This window comes from Coptis chinensis, chromosome 3, assembly GCF_015680905.1.
Source record: "Coptis chinensis isolate HL-2020 chromosome 3, ASM1568090v1, whole genome shotgun sequence".
In the NCBI taxonomy this organism is placed as follows: domain Eukaryota; kingdom Viridiplantae; phylum Streptophyta; class Magnoliopsida; order Ranunculales; family Ranunculaceae; genus Coptis; species Coptis chinensis.
Genome location: NC_141458.1, coordinates 112,912,418 through 112,938,829, shown reverse-complemented (window position 1 = coordinate 112,938,829; position 26,412 = coordinate 112,912,418). Strand labels below are relative to the sequence as shown.

The 26,412-nt window shown below is 35.0% G+C and overlaps 3 protein-coding genes and 1 pseudogene across 3 annotated transcripts; 1 reads left to right on the top strand and 3 right to left on the bottom strand.

Annotated features, from left to right (window-relative positions):
* Positions 1-146: 146 nt before the first annotated feature.
* Positions 147-3,776, bottom strand: LOC147513090 (uncharacterized). The gene is made up of 4 exons (XM_086598853.1): positions 3,469-3,776; positions 2,676-3,109; positions 2,037-2,467; positions 147-1,906 (listed from the first exon to the last, which is right to left on the bottom strand). The coding sequence occupies exons 2-4, from the start codon at positions 3,099-3,101 to the stop codon at positions 694-696; spliced, it is 2,070 nt and encodes a 689-aa protein (XP_086454979.1). The 5' UTR covers positions 3,102-3,109; positions 3,469-3,776; the 3' UTR covers positions 147-693.
* An 8,928-nt stretch (positions 3,777-12,704) lies between these two features.
* Positions 12,705-13,301, top strand: LOC147513089 (14 kDa proline-rich protein DC2.15 pseudogene; annotated as a pseudogene).
* Positions 13,302-14,321: 1,020 nt separating this feature from the next.
* LOC147513088 (uncharacterized) lies at positions 14,322-16,888 on the bottom strand. The gene is made up of 2 exons (XM_086596124.1): positions 15,807-16,888; positions 14,322-15,694 (listed from the first exon to the last, which is right to left on the bottom strand). The coding sequence occupies exons 1-2, from the start codon at positions 16,763-16,765 to the stop codon at positions 14,524-14,526; spliced, it is 2,130 nt and encodes a 709-aa protein (XP_086452250.1). The 5' UTR covers positions 16,766-16,888; the 3' UTR covers positions 14,322-14,523.
* Positions 16,889-24,005: 7,117 nt separating this feature from the next.
* LOC147513087 (auxin-responsive protein SAUR36-like) lies at positions 24,006-25,933 on the bottom strand. Its single transcript, XM_086596122.1, has one exon. The coding sequence runs from the start codon at positions 24,680-24,682 to the stop codon at positions 24,167-24,169; it is 516 nt and encodes a 171-aa protein (XP_086452248.1). The 5' UTR covers positions 24,683-25,933; the 3' UTR covers positions 24,006-24,166.
* Positions 25,934-26,412: the final 479 nt, after the last annotated feature.

Sequence of the window (26,412 nt, the reverse complement as noted above, 5' to 3'; positions counted from 1 at the left end):
AAGATACCTAAAACCCCAAGCTCCCACAGTAAAAATCCAAGAAGACAGACTTAATTTATCGGGCAAAATCTAATAAACCCCAGAACATACATTTTCATATTTCTAGATATCTGATAGCTAGACTAGTGCTCTAAAGATAAAACGTACACGATTAAGAACATAATATATGTTTTCCTATATTACTTTCGGTAGCAACAGTCAAACGGATGCACCATCTAGATGCGTGAATAGATTCATCAAAAATAGAACACATGAAAAATCGAATGAAATGCAAATAAAAAGCAAACTTAAAAACAATTGCTCAATAGAAACCTAAAACTTGTGTATACATGCACAGAAGGAAAGAATTACCAACTCTGGTTGCCACGATCCTTCAATTCCAACTCAAAGTAGGGTTTTTTCTTTGAAGGCTAAGCTAGGGTTAGGCAGACCCTCACCTGTATTAAGAAACCAACCTAGTGTACAGCCTTATTGGCTACCTCCTCTTCTACAATAATATCACTTTGAAGATCAAGAGGAGGTACGAAATACACTACATTCTCTTCTACACACTTACCTACTGTAGCTAGATGATCTGCAAGCCTATTTGTCTCCCTATAAACATGTATAAAAGAGATAATCTCAAAAAGAGGACACAAGCATTGAATGCTCAAAACAAGATTGAGGCAGTACCAAGAGGGGGATTCAATCTTGTTAATGCACCTGACTGCATGAAAAGAGTCTGAGGCCACCACCACTTTCTTGAATCCTTTCATAACTCAAAGTAGGTTGCATCCAAGCACAATGTAACAGTTCTCTTGTAGTATAGAGATCCTCCCTAGAATAGTCGCCAAAACAGGAATGCCATTTGCCTGTGTCTAGGGAATAGAAGAGATAATTGTTCTCGTCATTGAATGAAACGGGAAAGTAAATCTTGTTCTCCATTCCTTTGGATACCGCCTTCAGTGCTAAAGAAGTAAAACGGCTAACAAACAACACTTTGCCTTCCAAAGTGCTTAAAATTCTCCAAGTCCCATTCAAATAATCCAACTTGAACACATGAACATATTTCCCCTTAGGACCGACCAAAACCGATAGTATTTCTCCATTATCCTCGAGCAAATATCTTTTCCAGATAGACGAACAAGGTGGGGTAGTACAGAGAACAGTCCAATAATACTCGCCATCCTTTATATCAAAGATTCCCAAGTACCTTTTTTGCCCCAAACAATAAAATGCTCCATCACTGAAAACTGGATTGACATTACTGGGGATGAATTGATCTTCACTAATGCCGCGTATGTTAGTCCAAGCATCATCTCCCAGACGCACAAGATAAATATTGACCTTATGAAATGCCAAGAAACAAATACCAAATGTAACACAATCTGAAGAAGTTGGAGCAGATGAGAAAGATATGCCCCAGAAACTTAATATGTATGGCAAATCTGGGAGTTGGACTATGTCCTTAGTGAAAGGATTGAAAAAGAACATTGAATAATCACCTGAGGACATTAGCAACCAACCATCCTTGGAGAAGCAAATTCTAGCACCCAGTAGTTCCGGCATGTCAAAGTGATAAGTAATATTGCACGTTGGATCAAGGAACTTGCTTCTATTTTTCCCTCTATTAGAAGACATAAGCCAAGGATATTCAATTGTTGAACCAGTCGGATTAACTCTCCAGCGGAACGGAGGAACTGATGAAGCCCATCTTTTAGAAACATAGCGAAGATTCATGTAATCAATAGCCAAAGGGAGATGTATTGCTATCAACCCTAAAATATCAACCGGAAGGTCAATCCAATAACTATTCTCTGATTTCTCCACATATACCTTGGGCACCGCATGTGTGTTATGCATTGTCCCCATCTTCAGTTCCACTTTCGCAGTTGCAATTTCTTCTGCTTTCTGCTTTTCAACCATCCTATTTAATGAAATTACATCAGCCTAGCTTCCAGTAAACATTTGACTTACAAATATGTAAAATATTAGCGGAAAGGAACAGAGAATGAAAATACAGATGAAACAACAAGGAAAGAAAGACGGTATGGTACCTGTTAGTAGGCAGCAACCAAAAAGGTGAGAAGGAAGGTGTCCTCAGATTCCGACAAGGAAGATAAACTGATATAATCTCATCTTCCAGATCAAATACATACAAACTATGCTTGTCTCCTACAATAGTGAAATATACGCAATTTCCTTTCAATCCTGTCTTGGTAGCAGAGAGAGACATACAGCCTGAGCCAACGACAGGCAATATAAATAACACATTATCACCTAGACATTCCTTTCTCACCCACACCTCCGACGAAAAATCCATCTTGAAAAGCTGAACATGATTGACCACCTTATTACGTTCTAAGCCTACAAAATGTATGACTAGTGGGAGAGGAAGATGGAGAAGGAGGAATGGAAAAGATGATACTATTTCTCCACAAGATTCCACTAAAAAGCAACTATTTCTCCACAAGATTCCACCAAGCAACTACAAAAGTTAAGTGTCTCAGAATAAAATTGACAGTCCAAAATCTAATGTCCTTAACGACAATTTTCTACAAGGTTCCCAATTTATAATAACAATCAAAGATTGCATGGTAAGGCCATATATTTTTCCATCTGTGCAACTGATGACCTTGTCAATGCAGTCATCCATTTTAATACCATTGTTCACAATTTCATACTCATCCTTGGACCTTGGTCCAATTTTCATCTCCTAACCGCCATGAAAGGAGAAAACTATCCCCTGCAAACAAAACCATACAATCCGGATTGGTAGGTGAAGACACTAATGTGCAACTCCTCATATGTATACGTCGTCGAAGGTCGTAATCGCCCAGTGGTGGCAAATCAATTATTTCCCGTGTTTCAGAATTCCACAATAAACAATCACCGTCATCTGATAATAAGTCCACCATAACCAACCAACCGTGCATGGATGCCAAACACTGCTTTCCATGAACTTCTGGAAAGCTTCTGATGTAATTCTTCTTATTTGGATCGCATATGTTGAAGAAATTCAATTTCTTAACACCTTCTCCATTGGGGAAGACGAGCCAAGGTGCTCGTCCAGGACAAGGTGGCATAGTTGTGCTTGGTTTGTTTGTTGTTGTCTTCTCCATTCTTCTATCTGAAAGAAAGCGGGGCAGATATTGAAGCTTTACTCTTTAGATTATATATTAATTTCAAGTAAGAAACTAACAAAACTTGGACTCACAATGATTATAGCCGTATATTCAGCTGGCTACTTATAATTACATTAGAATGATAGTGGAAATTCCAGACCCGTTCTCACTTCCACCAAAATCAACTAAAGGTATAGCCGTATAGAACTACGACTAGAACTATGGAATATCTTTGTTATCATTATTGTATCCCTTACTGTTTAGTAGCTCTGTTCAGAAGTTAATATTTAAAACATTAAGAAGCACACTAAACAATAAATCAATCATCATATATCTAAACATAAATAACACCTCCTGCATTGACCTCTGGAAGAATTATATTATATGGTAAGCACTTCAGAGAACGATCTGCAAGAGTTTATTGTCCTTCTGTAAAGAACTTGTTATAGGGGAAAAAATTAATTGTTGGGTTTTTTCAGATACATTAAAGGGGAAGTACATACTCATACTCTCTGTTCTTATGTACTCTGTTCCGTAGAATTTACATAAAGAAACCGATCTTGTGTTTGAATTGGAACTCGATTTGCTGAGTTTCCTATTTGAGGCATGAAACTTTTCGAGCAGTATTTTCGTCGGTCGTATTTCAATAGCCACGGGCCATTTTGCTACATTTTTTATGTATTCGTTCTGTTAATCCTTTTTTGGTAACTTGTGGTTCTGTTAATCTATTTGGCTGCACCACTGAAGTTTAAAAAAATTGGAAAGTCCAATACGTAGAAATTATTGACGTATTTTGATAGTTCTGTTAATCCTTATTATTTTGACGTAACGGGCGGGGGTTGCTACATAAAATCCATTTTTGCACCAATTACAATTACAATTATGGGCAGTTTGGGAACTATTATAAGTATAAATAATTATGTTTTTAAAATCAATTTTAACATAAATAATTTTGAGAGAAACCCTTATGGGTATAAATGATACCAAACAACAAAATACAAATCAATTTTGGATTGACTGACCAAGCCAAAAATGGAAAAAGAAATTATCAAAAACTAAAATAATTAAAATATGGTAAGTCATTTCAAAAGGAAAGCTCCATAATTTTTGTTTCTCATTCTTTAAGCTACTATTTTTTTGTTTATGTTTTAATGGATTATCTCATTTTGGAAATGAGATAATGTTTTTTTCTCAAAAAAAATTTACCAAACAATTTTTTTTATATACAAAATCGATTATGGGGCTCATAATTGATTATATGTCATAAAATGGATTATCATAATGGTTACCAAATACAATTAAAATGTATAATATTCTGCCACATAACTATAGAACCTCGATATTTTAATACTCTTGGGACCATGCAAAATCTATTAATTAAGTGGGGTTTTAATTAATCAGTAAATTATTAATGATATTAATTAATAGGTAAATTAATATTTATTCATTTATCCAATTATTTATTCTAGAAATATTTTTTTATGGTATTAAAGATCATATTATATTATCTTCATATATAGCATTCCGGCACGGCGCAAATGCGCCGTTACCCCGTTACATTCTTAAAAAAAAAACAAAGATAAAAATAAAGGGTAGTTTCGTAACTTACAGTATAAGGGCATATTCGTAATTTAGACAAAATATAGCAACTGCTATATAGTTTATCGTAAAGTATAAAAACTGTTCAGTAATTAATATAAATATTATAGACTGTTCTGTAATTGAGGCAAAGTATAGGGGCTGTTTCGTAAATTAAAATAGTTAGATAACAATTTCATAATTTGTTGATAACGTACATATGGGCAATGTGCTAAATCAAGGGAGAGACGTCTAAATTTTACCAATCAAATGTCAATTTTACCCTTCCATAACATATCTTATTACATACCTTCCTTTTAACATAATTGTAATAATTGAAATTGTTCCCCTAATTACTGTTATAACTTGGTAAGAGATATCATAGACTGGAATGTATGTTGCCGCCGCAATAATTTCGAACGAAGCTAGCCTACTTAATTTTGATTGTAATTATTTTTATTATCTACAAAATCAGAATAATTACCTTGCCATTGTTTTTTATTTGATATAGGCATATAGCTGAAAAATATGATAACCTAAAATAGAAAAAAAAAATATGAAATGAATTAAAATTGGGATAGTATATATGTTTGCAAACTAAATTCTAGCAAAAAAGGAAAATTTCAAACTAAATTAAATGAGTGTTTACCTGAGGAAGGAGGAAGCAGATGGGTGTTTTCTTTATAGTAATTTTTTTTTTTTAATCTCGCGAGACGGGGGATTTTGGATAAAAAGGTAAAAGAAGTTTTTAATATTGGGACCCACCAAATTATTAATTATTAATATGAAAACGTGGCAACATGGTTTTTCTTTGTGATAAAGAAGTTTTCTGTACCAAATAAGAAGTATTATGTATAGCTGAAGTGAAACATTTCGTGTATAGGTTTCCTTAAAAGAGTTTAATGAAGTGAAACAAGTACCAAGTTATTTTATAACAATTATCATACCTACATCAATAGTGCATGTCCCAACGGGTGTTCATATTCCAACAAGTTTTGGCCCTGAATGAATTTTAATCACAAAATGATTGAATTTCGGATATCGGAATTCGAATTTGAAAAACAATATTTGTTCCCGACTCTTCGATTTTCGAGGTATGATGCACTTTCAACTTCCAAAAACCCATAAATAGTTTAAACATGCAAATAATTAAAAACAAATAAAAATTTTAACTTAAACAAAAGTCATCTTCATTACAAAAATTCACAAATAAGATTAGGTTACAAAACTCTTTTTAATAACTCTTTATTTAAAATTACAAATGAAAATACAAATAACATTGTCTCAACTGAAAATCTATATCACCTCAAGGAAAACAAAACATATCTTGAAATCGCGACGCTAACGCAAAACCACAAGCAAAGAACTAACCTTTTTCAACACTAAACCGCCAAGACTTATCAACTATGTTCATTTAATGAACACACCCGATAAGCAACCATACAAATCAGGTCAACATTATAAAAATGCTGGTGTGAGTAGCTATAACATACAACATATACTTATATATATACATACATAATCCATAAGACAGTTAGTTCATCCACCGAGGCGCCTTAACTTCCAACAACTAATACGATATTCTTAACTACAATAAGTAAGGCAGGTAGTTCCTCCACTGAAGCGCCTTAACTTCCCACTAACCACACAACAAACCATACGCATAATAAAAAGACATTTAGTTCCTCCACGAGGCGCCTTAGGTTATAACTAAACTAATAACCAACTAAGCATATTCTATAGTTACCGCATTTCATGCTCAATTACAGAGTGGGTCGTCTCTACACAAGTAATTAGTTTGACCCACCCTTCTGTAAAACCATCCATATACAATCATCTATCTAAAGATATATCATTAATCAACATATTACCATAATTATATTAATTAAGACTTTTTTTGCGTGTCCCTAAAATCACGTTGTATCTATGTCTTACCTAGTTTCCCTGGCTACCACAATCGCTTCCCAACGCCGAACTTGTACATCCACATGTCTCCCCTCACATAATGAACTACCCTGAGCGGGATGCCGCACACCAGGTAACCCTCACACGAAAGCCATTATGTAAGTACTGCCATTATACGACATAAAATATCGCGCATCTTGTTCTAATTTTGCTAACGGAATAATCAAGCCACCATTCGGCTACGCCAGAAGGGTCATTCAGATTCATTAAAATGCCAGAAGGGCCAATCACATTACTTACGCCCGAATGGCCATTCAGATTCACTGAAACGCCCGAAGGGCCAATCATATCGCATACGCCCTTCACATGAGCCAATCACATGAGTTGTGGTAGCTAGGTTCCAGGATTTTCGTTAAGTAATTTATTCAAGTGTCATACATTTATATCTCATAATCATTCCAGTATATCACGTGCAAGTCAAATAAATTATTGCACTAAGCCACCATATTTGGAAATATCTTAATATATCTCATAACCATTTTCATTCTGTCACGTGCCAATATATTATTGCACTATGCCACAATCCTGTGGGAAATATCCACAAATACTCTACTAGCATCTCACATATAAAATAATGGAGCATTTATACATTTATTTCTCCAAAACTATTGCATTTAATATATATATCTCAACATATTATATAATGTCATAATTGCTTCAAACGTATCACATAACATTTTTATAGAGTTTTAGGAATATTATATCTCCTAAAATTTCTATCTCGTCACGTGTCAAAATATACACAATATCAATGTCAAATCTTTCTTAGATAATGACAACCAAATTATACAAGCTTCCACAGCATTTTAGCATTTGATTTGTCCATACCATTTACAATATAAAACGTAGCACAATTAAACAGTCCACAGTCCACAATCAAAGCCCAAAAATCTAAAGTCCATGAATCTAAGTCTATATATAATTTAATACTCATAAAAACATATATATCTAAGTCTTATTATCATAATTCCCATCTTTTTACGTGCCAATATATTATATGTTTTACACACTACTCACGTCAAATCTTAATTAGATAATGACAAACAAGGTTATACAATCTCGACAATATTTTATTACTACATTTGTCCATATTCTTAAATATGTGAAAATCTGGAAAAAGTCAACATTCCACAGTCAACGGTCAATGGTCAACGGTCAATATCAAAGTCAAACTGTCATTGTCAAAGTCAAACTATCGTTTCCATGTTCAACAGGTTTAGGGTCATAGCCCTGGTTCATGGCTAAGGGCAAAAGTGCATGGCTCATGGGCTCATGACTAAGGAAACGATTCAGACCAATTAACTAGCCGAGCCCAAACCCAAACCTTAGAACCCGGCCCCAAAACAAACTTGAAACTGGCCCAAAACTTTAATTGGTTTGGCCCAAAGAAAACTACAGTGGTCGGACCCAAGAATAAAATAGAACTGGCCCAACCAAACAACTAAAACCGGGCCCAAAGAAACAAAATAGAACTGGCCCAACCAACCCAAATAGAATCGGGCCCAAAGAAACAAAATAGAGCTCGGCCCAACAACTTAAACTAGCTAAGGCCCAAGCCCAATTGACCCAAGACAGTCGCCTTTCCTCCTCTAGCGCCTCTCTCTCCTCCACCACTTCCAGCCACCATCCACCACTCACCGGCACTCCAACCCAAACCGAACCAACTTGGTTTTGCAACCCCATAAAAACCCAACATTTCGATACCCTCCAACTCGATTCCCCTCACCTCCACCAACGCCACTTCCACCACCAACCACCACCGTATTTCTTCTCCTCCTCCAATTTCATTATATCGGTTTGACTCCTCCCGAAAAACCCAAACTGCTGATACCACCCAATTGGAATTCCATCACTCCTCCAACATTGCGTTTCGACGCCATTAATGGAACTCCAAGCTTCAATAGAACCTTACCACCCATCGAAACAGTTGGGTTTTGATCCCCAGCAAAACCCAACACTATACTATACAAAAAAACTTGATTCCTTACCTCATTCACCACGTACAGAAAACTCGACCTCCATTGACGAGTCTTCGAGCTTTTTTACAAAGCTTCAACAGCTCCATCCGACCAACATTCAATCACCCATCACTAATCACAGTTTAACAGTTCAACCGCATCTACCAACCCAACAACATAATAGTTCATAATAAACATACAGAATCGATTTCTAATGGGGTTGGCGCCTCCAATAACGAGTTCTCCGAGCTTGAACAGCTCCCTAATAATGTACCAACACAACCCAACGTCCATCCCTAAACCCCGACATCAGCCAAACATCAAAATTGTATACCTGTCACAGCCCGAATTTCTAATAAACCATTAAAAAAAATGAATATTTGAAATATAAATATTTCAAACATCGCTGTAAGAAAACGCTCTAACGCCCAAATGTAAAACTGCTCTAACTCACTAGTCATAACTGCAAAACCAAATACAATAGTTTGTTTATGATTGTTCACTCCAGCAAATACGACAATTGGCATTTTGTATTGATTTGTCCGGTATGTTGAATCAAACAATAACACATCACCAAAACAATCAGACCGCGACGAGATGTCGAATCTGCCCAGAACAATCTGACCAATTGGCTAAGTTCATTCAGCTCGTATGAGTAGTAAAATTCTGGATCAATCTTCAACTTGTTTTTCATGCAGGAAACAAGTGTGCTAGCATCTCCATTCATATAATAAATTTTCCTCATCCTGGTCATATAATTATACAAATCCTTTCTTATGTAACCAACTTTACAAAACTGGACAGCCCTATAAACAAGGAAATCCATCACTTGACATTGTCTAATGCCCACATCAATTAGACTCTTTGCCAAAGCTGCATCTTCACTGCCCATCTTTCTATGTGAGCGACCAAATATTGAACTATGACAAGGCACAAGTGGATGAGTGTGTTCAGCAACAAACTTATTAACAACCCACATATTGCATTTAATATCAAAAATCACTTCAAAAATCGCAAGACACTTGCATCTAGACAACTCACGTTGTTTCCTTTTGTGTTCCATATTCAAATATTTTGCCTCTCTCTCACCTTGGCACGAGCACACAAAATTTTTTTTAACTGGGATATCTTTATGAAATCGGTAGACACCCTTGCGTACACTAAACCCAACAACCTTAGCATACTCGTTGTAGAACTCAAATGCCTCATTGCTAGTTTTAAAATGCATTGAAAACATGATTGCATTTTCATCTAGATCTTCCCCTCCCAACTTACCACTGAATAGATTGAAATCATTCTCATTAGTTTGTTCACTTCTTGCATCTGCTTCATTTGACTGTCCTTCAAAACCTTCAATTTCACTAACACTATGGTCATCTGATTCATCTTTGTCTTCCAAACTACATTGGTTGAACCTTCCACAACATTTATTTCGATGTCTCAAGAATCACTTTCCTCATATAGACATCGTCATTACACATATTTGTAGCCCAATCTCCGTCTTCATTATAGATATCCACCATCACTTGATCACTATAATATAAATATGCATTCATTACTTCTTGCACTATAAGTGGAAAATAAAATAAACAACAAATAAAGAGCATACACATTGAAGCAACGTTAATTTGAAGTTAAAATTTTATTTTAAAATAAAAAATAAAACAGACAATAGCATTTTAGGTTCACAAATAAACAATTAAAAGATTCACCTTTGTGTCATGAAGGGACAAAAGGTAAAGGTGAGTAATGCGTAACGATAATTTAAGCAACGGAAGCAAGTCAAAAGAAACTAGCAGTAAAATTAAACTCCCCTTATTATGTGACATAAGAAGATAAGCAAGTTCAATATGTGATTAAACTCCCCTTATGGAGCTCAATATTTACATGTCTTGAATCCTAGTATTGAAAATCTGATCAATTTCAATTTTCAAGGAGTAGAATACCTACATAATTGGCAATCCGGCCAGGCCAGGAATCTACTTATAAACTATCATTACTTCTCTCGTTATTACGTTGTATAGTACTATAGTTCTTTCAAGATGTGATTCCAGAACTAGAAAGGAGGAGGTAATACTGTTCCAACATCATTTTTTTTTTACATTTATGCCAAAAAAAAGTGACAATTCAGTTTCTCTGGTCTCAAGGATTGTTTCTGCTCTTGCATGTGTCATGTGTGCCACTAAAATTATAGGATCGACTAACAATGCCAGCAGTGATATCAGGATGAAAGTAAATCAGTTTAACTGTTTAACTGGTACACTTTTAGGTGAAGACTATGTTGTGTACGTGATCTCCAGACAACCAGTGCATCTAGTACAATCCTTATGCAAGAACATTATGCTATTAAAAAGTTTGGCACTTCTAAGGGCAGTTAATTAAGTTGGTTGTTTCAAGAATAAAAAGTAAAAATCTCTTAAGAAATTAAAACAATTTTTGCATTTTCATTCCAATGGACAAAGATAATGTTACAAAGTAGATTAAATATAACTAACCGTCCTTACAATAGAAGGATTCAGTTGCCTCTTATACAGATTATCCAAAAAGGACCATTTCGAATCATCAGGTTATGAAACTATCCTTTGTTGATTGCACTATTGCAGCACTTCAGCCATGAAAATAAAGTTGTACGTGACTACAGTCTACATTCTTAATTGCTTATACATGTTTTTAGAGTTTGAATTGAACCTGCTTTAGTCTAAGAGTCTGTACTAATATTATACATTGATGCACAAAACTTGAGAGGGAAAAACTGCTCTTGAAAAACTGAGGAACTAAGATAAAGAGACAAAGAAGCGAGCCTGTGAGCATCACTGCTCTTAGCCTTAGTAGATAGTACTACTCTCGCCTAGCACATTTAATTAATTGCGGATTCTGATGGCATTGGTGCATTTATATGGAGGAAATCATGATATATGTGTGAAAGTCATAAACAAGCAAGAAAAGCAAATCATTGAACCAAAATATACATGTAAAAAACTTGTGTTTGCCATTGAAGACCAAGCACCACCATATGTAAATAACAGATATTTTGAAACTAGATATTAATTCACTAATCAATCCATAGAAAAATTTCATGAACTAAGCCTAAATTACTAAATACTCATATCCAAACCTGAAGGAGTACTGAAGGAGTATTTGAGAGATGCCCAATCCAGAGTTTGAAATGCAGAGGTTTTCTCTTGGAAGATAGTGAGAAAGGGAAACATTAGAGATGAACTCGATAGTTTAATGGAGATGAACCCGAAAAGAGTATGAGAGTTTGGCGCTAACTGTTTTTCTTTTTTTTTTCCGAACCAGCCCGAAGTAAATAGCGAAGTTTTATTTCACTTTCCAATTTCCACAATGGTTATTAGGTTGGATTAGTTTTTGGGTAAATTTGGTATTTCATGTACTTGTTTTTTTTCCAACCCAGTTTATCCGGTTAACAAGTTTGTATTGGATCATGGATTTCCCAACAAAAATCAGATGTGGGGCTGAGATTAGTGCACATTGGAATGCATTGGAATGCTTGTGCATGGAAGCAAACCTCATAAAAAAAGATAAATAGTAGTAAATTTATAAAATAATTATTCATCAATCTTTTTTAAGTGTAAATTTTTATAAAAGAGACTCCCTCACCCAATTTCTTGAATTGAAGTTATTAATCTCTCTAAAATATGGGCTCATGTAACTCATGCAACAATGAATATAGCAGATGTGGATAACGTGTTCTGGTTATAGTTTTAACAAACTCAGCATTGAATTAATAAAATGTTAATAGTATATACAGCGATATCATCGTTTTTTATTCTCATTTGTAGTAATATTAATTATTTATTTGGTCTCGAATAAGGACTATCACAAATTCTTCACTGAAAGTATATATGCAGAAATGCAGAACGCGAAGAAGCAGAAAATTTGAATGTTGTGTCGGAAAACACGGCCACCACCCAACCCCTAGCGGCCTACTCTAATACATAATTCTCTTAAACATGTTGCACGATTCATTTAATTGATATGAAATTCTCCTGAGCCAGCTCAGTCGTGGTTAAATATGCTGCAACGATTCAAGTTTTAAATCCTAATATGAACTAATTTGCTTTGCTAATTAAAACAACTCTTCTCAATGAACTCTTATAAATAGACAAGACACATTGCATGTTCTGCATCAAACCAAACATTTTGTGTTGCAAATAATACCAGTACTACATACTAAGAACCATTAAGGGAGAGTGAAATGGCTTCAAAGATCTCTACCTCAGTTGTTCTGTTTCTGCTACTAAACATACTCTTTTCTGCAATGGTCACTGCTACACCAACACCTGCTTCTAAAAGTAAATGCCCAATTGATGCTCTGAAGTTGGGTGTCTGCTTAAATTTGCTAAATGGGTTGGTTGATGTCCAAATCGGCAGTCCATCTGACATTCCTTGCTGCAGTCTTATATCAGGCCTCGCCGATCTTGAGTTAGAAGTGTGCCTTTGTACTACCATTAAACTCAAAGGACTTATCAATCTCAATCTCCCAATAGATCTCAGTTTGCCTCTCAACGCTTGCGGGAAGACACTCCCCACTGGTTTCCAATGTCCCTAGATTTTTTTTTTTTTTTTTTTTTTTTTCATGTGTGAAATTGTTCCTTGGTGTTACTAGTGGTGTGCTGTGTTAGTAAGTGTTTTCATGTTAATATAAGTATTAACATAAGAAAACAATTGTACTCGTGAATATTTGATTGATTCTTTTCATTTGTCTCAATTACTAGTATCCTACTTTTTTGTGCAAAAGCTTTCTCCTTTGTTTGAATAAATTTTGCTTTCTGTGACTAGAATTTCGTATGGCGTCCTTTTACATGACAGGACTCGTAGCAGGCCATTAATCTTTCCTGACTCTGTCTTGCATAAGTAAAGCTCCACTATGTTTTAGTGGAATGGGAGGAAAAATCTTCCCAGGAATAATTCCAGTGGTTGGATCTTGATGTACTTTAATTTCCCCCCACATAGATTTTAAGTATACAAAAGATATGCCGCGTGCGAAGAAGTTCAGGAAACGAGAGTTGAAATATCAATTTACGTTGGGGTGAGATTCATTTTGAAGAAGTAGAAGCCTCCTACCTATATTAGTCTGCTGCAGATCTTGTGCATGGCCATTAAGGAGCATCCAGAGTAAGTATATGGCCGAGTATAAGCTGTTTTTCATTAAGCATGAATGGAAGATAGCATCTTTTTCACAAATCTTAGTGTATTTCAAAGACGCTCTCGAGATATCATTCTGTTGTCTTCGTGGTAGTACTTGATATATGTAAATTTACTACCTGACTCAACTCTAATCCGTCCAAATTTTAACTGCGTAGAGTCGCAATAGCACGTAATGCTTATTCTTGGAGTGATGATGTTTTACACTGATAACGGCTATTTGACACTGCTCTCAAAAGGACTAGTCGTCACTCAGTCTCACAGGTATAAATTGTTCAGGTTTATCATAAATGAAGTTTATTTGCATGTGAATCTGAAGATTTTGGATGGTAAACTCAGTTTAAAACGTATTAACCCCATTTTGAATACAAGTGCCAAGAAACCCCAAAGGATATTTAAAGAACTTGGGATGACCCATCAACAGTGGCGCCCAATTAGGTAATCCCAGAATCTCTATCAGGCAAAATCCAACACAAACTCAGAACATCATATGTTTACTTATTTCAAGATATCTAATGAACTTATGCTCTATAAGGAAAATCATACCTGCTTGAAACACACAGTACATGTATTATTCCTATATTACTTGTAGCAGGGATGGATATACATGATTTATCAAGAAACAACAAAGAACAGGTCCGAGATGCACGTGAAAATAAAAACAAATCAATTGAACAATGATAGATACTAACCTATTTCTTCTGTATACTTGTCCAGAAGGACAAATAGAGTATCACCAACACCAGGTATCACGACGAAGTATGCTTCCAACTTATAGTAGGCTGCATCCAAGCGCAATGTAATAGTTCTTTTGTATTGTAAAGATCCTCCCCAAAAGAGTCGCTAAAAGAGGACTGCCATCTGCCTATCTGAAGAGAGTAGAACAGATAGTTGTTCTCGCTATTAAATGAGACAGAAAAATAAATCTTGTTCTGCATTCTTTCTGCTACTGCCTTCAGTGCTATAGATGAAAAACGGCTTACAAACAATATTATATCTTCTAAATTACTTGAAGTCTTCCAAGTCTCATTCGAATAATCCAACTTCAGCACATGAACATATTTCCCCTTATGACTGACAAAAACCGATAATATTTCTCCATTATACTCCAGCAAATAGCTTCGGTGGATACACGAACAAGGCCGAGGAGGACAGAGAACAGTCCAACCATTTAAGCCATCCTTCAGATCAAAGATACCCAGGTGTCTTTTTTGCCCCAAACAGTAAAAAGCACCATTGCAGAAAACTGGAGTGACCTTAGAAGGGATGAATCGAGCTTCACTAACACCCAATATGTTAGTCCAAGCATCATCTTCCAGATGCACAAAATAAATATCAACCGCATTAAACCCACGGAAACAAATACCAAAAGTAACACAATCTGGAGAAGTTGGTGGAGATGAAAAGGATACACCAGAGAATGAAAAAATTTCTGTCAAATCTGGAAGTTCGACTATCTCCTTAGTGAAGGGGTTGAAAAAGAACATCGAATAGTCACCTGCGGACATTAGTAACCAGCCATCCTTTGAGGAGCAAATTCTAGCATACAATAGCTCTGGCATGTCAAAGTGAGAAGTAATATTGCACGTCGGGTCAAGGAATTTGCATCTACTGCTCTCTCTATTAGAGGACATGAGCCAAGGATACTCAATTGTGGAACCAGTTGGATTAACTCTCCACTGGATTGGACGAACCGAAAATGCCCATGTTTTACAAACGCAACGAAGATTCATATAATCAATAGCCAAGGGTAGATGCATTGCTATCATCGCTACGAGATCAAAGGGGAGATCAATCCAGCAAATCCTTTCTGATTTCTCCACATTTACTTTTATTATTGCTAGTGTGTTACGCATTGCCTCCATCTTCAATTCCTTCTTCGCAGTTGTATTTTCATCTACGTTCTGCTTTTCAACCAGCCTAGTTAATAAAGTTACATCAGCCATTAGATAAAAATTTGGAATATACAACAGATTACAGGGGGAAACATAGAAATAAAGACATATGAAATGACAAGGAAAGGAAGACATACCTGTTACTAGGCAGTAGCCAAAAAGGTAAAGAGGAAGGTGTCCTTAAATTCGGACAGGGCAGATAAATTGATATACTCTCGTCTTCCAGATCAAATACATACAAATTATGCTTGTCTTGCACCAGGGTGAAATATATGCAATTTCCTTTCAATCCTGACTGAGTAGCAGAGACAGACATAGAGTCAGCGCCAATAGTTGATACAAATATCACGTTATCACCTAAACAGTCCATGATCACCCATGCCTCCTCGGAAAAATCCATCTTGAAAAGCTCAATATGGTTGACTCCCTTAAAAGTTACACCCTCAGAATGTATGACTACGAAAATTATTTCGCCACAAGATTCAACCAAATAAGCATGAAAGCAGAGTGTTTCAGGGTAATATTGAGGTCTTTCGAAATCTAATGTCCTCACCGACAATTTGCCACAAGGTTCCCTATCAATAATTATTGTCAAACGTTGCATGGTAAGAGCATAGATTGTTCCATCCGTACAACTAATGACCTTGTCAATGTAGTCATCTATTTTAATTCCATCCCTCACAATTTCATACTCGTCCTTCGTCCAAATTTTGTCTCCTACTCGCCACCACAGAAAGAAACTTTTCCCCACGAACAAAACCGTACAATCTAGATTGGCAGGTGGAGACAATAAGATGCAACCAGAATTCTTTATTTGTTCAATGTCATCCTCATCCCGCGGTGGTAAATCAATTATTTCTCGTGTATCAGGATTCCATAAAAAACAGTGGTCTTCTTTTGATAAATAGTCCATCATAATTAACCAACCGTTGATGGACGCCAAACAACAGCATCCAAAAATCTCGTCGAAGTTTTTCGTGTAACTCTTCTCGTTTGGATATGATAATATGTCGAAGAAAGTCAGCTTCTTTGTACCCTCTCCATTAGGGAAGACGAGCCTAGGAGCTGCAAGGTTGCTTATTATTGTCTTCTTCATATTCTCTGTAAATCAAGTTAGTCAGTAAACACCCAATCTAGCTATTTCAATCAACTAGTCACCTATTTTGGTGGTAGAAAAAGAACATTAGTAATGGATGTAGTCCTATTATGTATATAGACTTCCGTTTCCTAGTTGAAGCAGAATTAGAAAATTTTAGTTTCCTAGTATATATATAATGACCGTCGTTTCCTATTTCAGTTTCCTATGTCACTGTTTCACCGTGAGAATCTAGCACAAATACCATCTCCAAATTTCACAAAATAGAAACGCAAACTTCATTGCCATTTACCGAAAAAATTAAAAATTAATAGATAAAAAACAGTTCATTGCACATTTTTGGTGAGTTTTCATGAAATGATGGGCTATCACTGTGTGCCACACCATCTTAATTGGCCTCCAGAATTACACGCCCTTTTAAATAGAGTAGATGAGTGGAATCATCCATCTACAGACACGCTATGCTATGCAGATCATAGCGACCGGGTAGACCGTTAGATGCCTCTTCACACATCCCGATGCAATGTTAAAATCTGAGAAAATTAAGAGAAAAAAGTACCCAAAATATTTTTCAATAAAACCCACATTTTTCTACTTTATCATTTTCCATGAAAAATCTTGTTTTAATTTGAACAAAATCAATATATATATATATATATATATATATATATATATATATATATATTAATGTCTAATATTAAATTAAGCCGGTCTAATATTAATGTCTTGTGTTTTCTTGATGGTATATATCAGTTGAATATTAAAATCTGAGAAAATATTAATGCTTTGTTTCTTGATGGTAAACAAGGCATTAATATTAGATCGGCTTAATTTAATATTAAAATCTGAGAAAATTAAGAGAAAAAAGAAGTACCCAAAATATTTTTCAATAAAACCCATATTTTTCTACTCTATTATTTTCGACAAAAAATTAACTCTTTGGCGATTAGGAGCGAAAAGTCCCCGAAGCACCCATCCACCACACATCCACCATCTTTTAACTAATAATGATTAACTCTGGTTAGTTAAAATCTAACAAAATATTTATTTTATTCTCTCTTCAAATCATTCATTTTTTTTTTCTCTATTATTTTTCAATAAAACCCATATTTTTCTACTCTATTATTTTCCATGAAAAATCTCGTCCTGTTTTAATTTGAACACAATCAATTAATTTATGGGCATGTGCATGCATGCAGACCGCTCTTTTGAAAACATTTAGATTTTTTTTAGAAAATTAGGACTATCGTTTTAGTCGCTAACCCGTTTTAATTTTCTAACAAATTGTTTTAAATAAAATTTTAATTAAGTTTTAAAAACCCGTTTTTTCAATTGGGAGAGAGATCATGTTTTAATAGGAGAATAAATTTCGTTTTAATTAGATATGCTATATTTTCTTTTTTCAATAGGAGAGGAATTCTCATTTTAACAGAAGAATTATTCTCGCTTTAATTAAAAGTGCTAGAATTTGTTTTAATAGGAAAGGAATTCCCGTTATAATAGGAGAGGAATTCCTATTGTAAAAAAAGATTCTCGTTTTTCAAATAGGAGATAAATTCCCGTTATAATAGGAGATGACGTGGAATTTTAATAGAGCTCGAAAAATACTCTTTGTGAGACTTTTAATATTAAAACTAGAAAGTAGACTCGTGCATACGCACCGGTTCTTTTAAAAACTTGCTCAACAATCGTAAATATATATATATATAGTTTCTAACAAATCGTGATTCATGTTTTCGTCGTTAACTCATTTTAATTTCTCAACAAATTATTTTAATTAAATTTTAAAAACCCGTTTTTTAACTGGGGGAGAGATACGATTTTAATAAGAGAATGATTCATGTTTTAATAAGAAGTGTTATAATTTCTTTTTTCTAATAGATGAAGAATTTCTGTTTTAATAGGAGAATGATTCATGTTTTAATTAGAAGTGCCTAAAAAAATTCAATAAGAGAGAAATTCCCGTTTTAATAGGAGATGATGACGTGGAATTTTAATAGAGCTCGAAAAATACTCCATGTGGGAGCTTTAATATTAAGATATAGATATAGGGGCTAGCTACCTTGACAGCTTATCTTGACATCCACAACTTACACAATGAACTAAGAGCTGATTTTTTGGGAATATATTCTCCGTACAATAGAGATCATAACCACAAATTATCAAGACATTTGAACATGTCTAACTTTGTCAAAAGTTGTGTTTAAGTTCAATATTTATCTAACAGTCTACAATTTTAGTACTCTTTTTAATAAAACTAGACATATCCAATTGAGATGAGTTTTGGTGGAGATTCTATCCAAAAGAGTGCGGTAAATTTGTTTACGCATTGTTGAACTTTATTGTATATATCATTTCAGAGAACGTAGGAATATCTTGATTCAATTAATTTTGGTTTACGCGTTATTAATTTCATGGATGTATAAGTAGAACGCGTTGTGTATCGTAAAAGGCGAAAAAAACAAAACAAAGTAAATACACGCATTACACAAGTATATTTAGGAAGGTCCTAAATTAAAAAGTCAAACACGTTAATAGTCCTAGACTTATCCTAATAGACTGAATCATAATTTTAGGTAAAAGTCAAATTTGGGTCAACTGGTCAAAGTCAACCCTGGTCAAAGTCAACAGTCAACTCTGGTCAACAGTCAACATTGGTCAACTAGGCCTAAACTCCAAAAAACCCAAAAGCCCAAAGCCTAAGGCCCATAGTCTAAAGTTAAGTCCAAAAAAAAATAAAATCCAAACAAAACATATAAGCCCACCACGATTTGGCCCCAGCCCAAATCGTGATTCACTGTTCATCTCCTTCCTCATCCAACTTCTAGCCACCACCGACCACCACAACAGCCACCACCGGCCACCTCTAAACAAAAGGAACCCAGCGGTTTTCATCCTTTGTCAAACCCCTACCTATCTATACTAACAAAGCACGATTTCATCATACTGCAAAAACGCGATCTACGCCATTAATGGTTTATTCAAGCTTCAATCACCCTCTCTCCAGCACCCAATCAACCACCAACAATCCACCTCAACCCAACAACATAACCTCACAACAAACTAATCCAAACAAAAACACTAATCAAACAATCAAAACGCAGGACGATTTGGTGCGGTTTGGTCGCCATTGAAGCTCCTCCGGAGCTTCAGCAGCCCCACCTCGCGACACCAACAACCCAAAACCCAACAATCCTAACAGTTCCAATCACAACCACAATAGTCCAGCTCACAAAAAAAACAATATAATCATAACGATTTATTGATTTAACTTAAGCCGCCATTGGCTTATGTTCCGAAGTTAAATGATTCAATTTAGAGTTTAGGTTATTAACCAATTCCCTATGCTAACATATAACCAAATTCCATAGTTAAACAAGAGGAGAGAAAGATAGAATAAAGGCGGAAAACGAAATTGTATCAAAACACGGTATGAACCACGACCCATTTTTTTTTTCAAGATCTAACAAATAACAAGAAATTTATTTTTATAAAAGAAGTGCATAAAGTATCTACTACTCACGGCTCTCCGATTATCATCCAGCTACAAGAAAAACTTCCTTTTCTTCTTTCAGAAAAATTCCATTTTTCTGTCTAAAACTCTCGCTGTGTTTTTCCCCAAAAACTCTAGAGAAAACTTCCCGAAAAACAAGGACAACCCTTATCTATTACTTACGGGATTTTTATCCTTAACTGATAGTTATCATTTATCCATTATCTATTTTCATTATTATTATTATTTATTATTATTATTATTATTATTTTTTATACTAGGAAAACAAAAGAAAAGTCGGGGTGTTATAATACCAGTTCAACCCATTTACTGAACGATATTTTCTTTGGGCTTTACTCGCCATTGACGCTCTTTCGAGCTTCAACAGTTCAAATCCAATTTTCGAGTTTCAACAGAGTTTAATCAGTTTTAATAACTACAGTTTTAACAAGTTTTAACAACGAAAAGACGAATATTAATAACAGAATAATTAACCGAAAACATTAGCAGAAACCTTTAACAGTAAGGTTAGACGTGAAATAGAAAACTAATATACTCACCTTTATTAACAACTAGACTAATCCCTCCTAGTCTGAATTGTCGCGCTCCAACGCTCTAGCCAACGAGCTTTTATCTCCGCCTCTATTTTTTTTTTTTTTTTTTTATCTCTAAACCCTATTCTCTAGAAAAAAATATGAATATATATTTGGGTTTGAAACCTAAGCCCAACACAGACTCGGGCCCAGAAATCAAGCCCACATATCCCAAATCTAGTCTAAAGAATTTTAAACTAATTAATTAATTAATAAATAAATAAATAAATACGTATTTTAAATATGGCGTTACAGTTTCCGACCTTGGCGATCACTTGTGCAAAGGTAGGTAGTTCTCTTTTATCGTTTTTCCTCCGATGTCATCTTTCATGTGTGGGTTTAACCATATAATATGACATTTACAGGTCAGAAAGCTATGCAAGTTAAAAGCAACAATGCAAGTCGCGCCAATTCAAAGAAAAACGCCACTCGCCCCTTGCCATCCGTGCAACTCGTGGTGGAGGAGGTGGCGGTTAGGCTCAAGGTGGTGGAGGTGGCGGTCAGGCTCAAGGTGGAGGAGGTGCTGCTCCAGCTCAAGGTGGAGTTGCGGCTGGGAACATGCCGGAGGCTGTCCTTTACCGTGCAGTGTAATGAATGAAATCAGGCCAACCAACAATACTTTGAGAAACATCCATGTTCATTTTTAGTTCTCTATAAGCACATGTAGAAGTGCAAACAACTTGCCAACAAGAATAACAACAAGATCAACATCAACAATGGAAATAGAAACAACAACAACAATGGAGGGAGGAACAACTAAACTTGGACTATCATGGATGGAGAAAGGATCCTAAGCCAAGGGGTGCGAGATTATGTGCACACCCCCCCCCACAAAAAAAGTATACATTTTTTTTTTTTCAGAAGGTCTAAACAATAAAGATCAACAAAATTATGCATTTATTTCAATTAACAAAACTAGAATGTATTGATTACTAATAATTTAATATGGACTGACGAAGTTAACTACTTAAGCACTTAAGCCATTAATTGATATTACTATGTCTATATTTATCTACATAATCTAGTCCACAAGTCTACAACAATTCAACAAATTGTTAACTTCCAATAATCCTATAAGTCTATATAACCCTACTATCATGTGGAGAAAATTATAAAAGATTAACACTGAAAGTAAAAATTTACTTTGTTTTGTTTTTTTTTTTTTTTAAGTGAAAATTTTATTGATAATAATAATGAGTATTACAAATAATTAGGACAAGTGTGCAACAAGTTGCATCGCAAGTCCTTTCTAAATTTGTTTTTTGTTTTTTGTTTTTTTTTTGTTGAGGTCTGACTTTTGTTTAAGAATTGATTGTGAAAGAAAAGAGAGAAAGCTTACGGGTTTGTTATGGGTGATTATAATTATACAAAATGACTAGTTGGGTTTTAGGCTTTTGGCTATTTGTTTTAGTCTTATTAACTAATCAAACATTCAAAGACACATTTGTCATTCTTAATGGTTTTGGACTCAAAATAAATAATAAATGATAAATGATAATTTTGTAAGGGAAAAAAGTGAAGTAAAAAAAAATGTTGGTTTATTAGAATGTTTTTTATTAGGTTTTTTTTTATTTTTTTTTTTTGTTGATTATATTCTCACTATAGTTGTGAAAATTTTGGGAGTGCGGTAATAGAAATTTGTTAAGGGTGCGACCGCCCCTACACGCACCCCTTTATATTCATCTATGACTATATAAATAAATGTATTGCCCTTGGACTCTAAAAGGGTAATGTGTTGTGGTGCCTGTCCAAGGGCAAATGTACTGTTTTTGCAAATTAGAACCATATGTTGGTATTACTTCGGATATTGTGGTATTGGTTTGGATACTTAGTATTTTTGTATGAATTCAACTCTGTACTGCTCCAAAAATATATTTATTGTTAAGTAAACAAGAAATCAAATTGATATAACAAATATATCATGAACAAACCTTTAATTTCAACAAACAAACAAATATTTTAGTTCAACGAATTAACTTAATTTACCAATGATTAAATCCGAGCCTAGTGATGATCACTATGTCCTTAAAGACATTTTTTTTTCCTCGCGTGCTTGAAGGTTTATGGGAAAGCTGTTTCCAATATATAACGGATTTTTTCTTCTATAGAAAAGCCAAGACTTCAATTTTATAGAATCGTGACACAAACATAGTATTTGGTAAGAAAGTATGGGAAAAAGAAAGATCGAATATTGTATGATCTGGTGTCTCTTTCTCTCCAAATTCATCCATTATTTATAGGTGAGTGGTGCTTCTTCGGAACAACACAATGACTCTGGGGAAAAAGTAAACTGTTTGAAAAGTCACATGTTTCGAAAGGACACACCATTTGGACATAAAACACTATTTCGAACCAGTGTCTATTTCGAAAGGTCACACCTTTTAAAAAGATCATTTGTTTGAACAAGTGCAAGCATTTCGAAAAGTCACTTTTTTTATCATTTACAATCGCCAGGTCTTGCACCATTTTAAAAAGATTATTATCACTTTACGTACTGTTTCGAGAAAAACTCATTTCATCTCAAATAGGATAATTTGGAAGACAAATTACTCATTCATATCTCAATAGATTTGTGCAAATCCATTTTTCTAACACTCAATGGATTTGTGCAAATCCATTTTTCTAACACTACCTAAATCAATCTAACTAAACTTACTATTGAAGATTATTTGTAGGTTTAATAACAGTCCTAGATCATCACAATTCACAAGTGTCAATTTTCAATAGCTAGCTCACGAATATTTCTTTACATAAAGACTTCCTAAAATATTTGTCTGTCTGGAACTCTGGATTATGTGTAGGATATTCTTTCACATCTAACTTTCGTATTAAAAACAAACGCATAACACTGCTCCTGAACTCCTATGTGGTTTTCCATTCTAACTAAACGCCATTGCAAAAGGATTCTTGAAAATTGTTGGTTTTTAGGACCACTCCACATCTCCACTGTCCACTCACTCTATGTGGCTTAGAACCCCTACCAATTACACGTCCAAGACGCTTCTTTCTCCCGAACAAAACAGACATCACTCTATGTGGCTTAGAACCCCTACCAATTACACGTCCAAGACGCTTCTTTCTCCCGAACAAAACAGACACCAATGTCGACAAACACAATGACCCAACACAAACACAATGACCCAACGCTTTGTAGTTGAGTGGGTAAACCAAAAATATATCCTTTTTAATTAATCTCTATTACAACAACTAATCCACTATTAACAAAAAGATCAAAGTAAAGTAACAACCATGTGAACAATATTCTCCTACTTATCAACATCACTATCTTGATCATCATCATCATAAACCAAATCATCAATCTCGATGATTACTCCGCATACTCTTTCTTCCTGCAGCAATACTCGTCTTCACCCTTTCAAACTCTGAAATCGGGCATGGTATTTTAATCCCACCCGAATGATTATACCCGAATTCCTTCTCAGCTTCTTGTAAAAGCTGACCAAACAAAGGATGATTAAAGTAGATAATCGGTACCAAAACTCGGTGCGGGTCATCATCTTTTGAACCAACATAAACAGCTAAATGACCTTTGGGTACTTCAATTGGTTTTGGGTGGTCAAATTCTTCCCGACCCATTCGTGAATAATCTGAACAAGTAGCTGTCCTTGGACAACATAGACCCTTTGCTCCTTGTTTTAAAGAACGTCCCCAGTTATAAATTTTCGTCATCGTCTTGGTTTTGTAATTTGGTGTTGTAGTATCTACTAATCTTTTATACTCATTACAGGATCTTCTTCTCTTGGATGTAAATACCCATTTGAATACACGTACAAATTTTCTCCCTAGTTTAAAACCTCTGTTTCTCCTCATATTTACAAAGAGAAGAAGAAAAATGGACAAAGAAGGTGTTGGAAGAAAAGGAGTAGTACGTGAGAAAAGGGGAGTAGGAATTCAAGAGACAGGCCAAGGGTCAGCAACGGACATTGGTAAGACGAGAGAGAGAAAGACAAGTATCAGAAAAAGTAGATGGAATGTTTGATATGGCAGTGCCTCAATGAGAATCTCATTCGTATCCAAAGCTAGATATATTTTCGATCAGATACAAGTCTTGAATCCCAACTTGTTGTTTCTTGTTTGTTAGTATTAAGAGAAAGAGGGTTTGAGGTGAATAAGCTTTCTTTGTTCCGAGATATCAGATCGAGAAATTTATAAAGGATTCGAAGAGAGAAACGTTAAAGAAAGAAAAGGAGGATTCATTTGACATGGTCGGCAGGTTACGGCACGCGAACAAGACTAGTATTATAGACGAGATTGACAAATTTATTAAGGGAGAAAGTCAATGGTCAGCTTGATCATCAGTTATTACTACGTAGAAGATTAGATGAGCTTCGCGGCATGTCTCGTTTTGATGAATTGAACTATTCAAGATTTTTTATTTTTTATATATCTTTCATTAAATTTGTTGAAATCTTGAACCGTTCACTCTTGATTCCACACTTCATGCTATACAAAGAAATTCTGTGACCACGTGCTTCAACCGTAGATTGTTGTACTGTTAGATGCCCAGGTGTTCGAAATATGTACGGAGAGTAACGCTGTGTTTCTTGGAAGTTGCAGTAGTGGACATGTGTGGTGCTATTAATGATGATTAAGAAGTGGGTAATTGAGTGTTTGGCACTATATTAGCATTGTTAAGTGTGTGTTTTGTCTTTTGTTCAGAGTCCAGAGTTCAGACTTTGTTAGATTCTGATTGATTGTGGTCCACTATCTGTAGTCTAGATATGAGATTTTCTGTAGGGATGTTATTCTCTTCATTTAGAAACAGTTTTTCAAGTGTGGGCTAGTGGGAACCGATTCTGGGTGGATAACAACAAGAGGTTGTGTATGTAAACTATAGCGTACGGAAAGATTCATCTGTGACGGAAAAATCAGGCATCTAGGATAATTTTCGGTTGTAGCCTTGTAGGATGGTGTGAAAAAATGAAAATTTTGGTGAGGTGGTAATATAGTATGCATGCAACTCACGATGCGCGGTTACTTAGCATCTTGGTTTTTCTTTTTGTACAAGAGTTTTGGATTGGAAGATTCATGATTGATAATTAATTTAAGTTTGGTTTCGATTCAAATATCAAAATGATAATCCATTGGTAACTGTAACTTTGTAAGTACGTAATTCCATTCGACCCAAAAAAAAAACAAGTACGTAATTCCTAAGCATGACAAAATTCAATAGATGCCATGGTAGATAAGTAATAGTAAAAAAAGGATAGGCCATCGGTCCATCATCATGAGGGTGATGTTGATGAAGTCGAAGCTTTGTATTACCAGCTCATTAATTACTGAGGGTGATGTTGATGATGAAGTCGAAGCTTTGTATTACCAGCTCATTAATTGTTGGATTGGTTAAGTCGAAGCCAAATGATCCACTTTTAAAAATCTAATTCAGAAGTGGTTTTCATTGATTGATGGTGAAATCGATCGATTTTGACCATTTGAATAAGCATGATTTTGACTTATGTATGTAATTATTACAGATCGAAATCACTACTCCTAATAAAGTAATAAGAAGGAAAAAAGAAAAAGCAGCTGACCCATTTGAC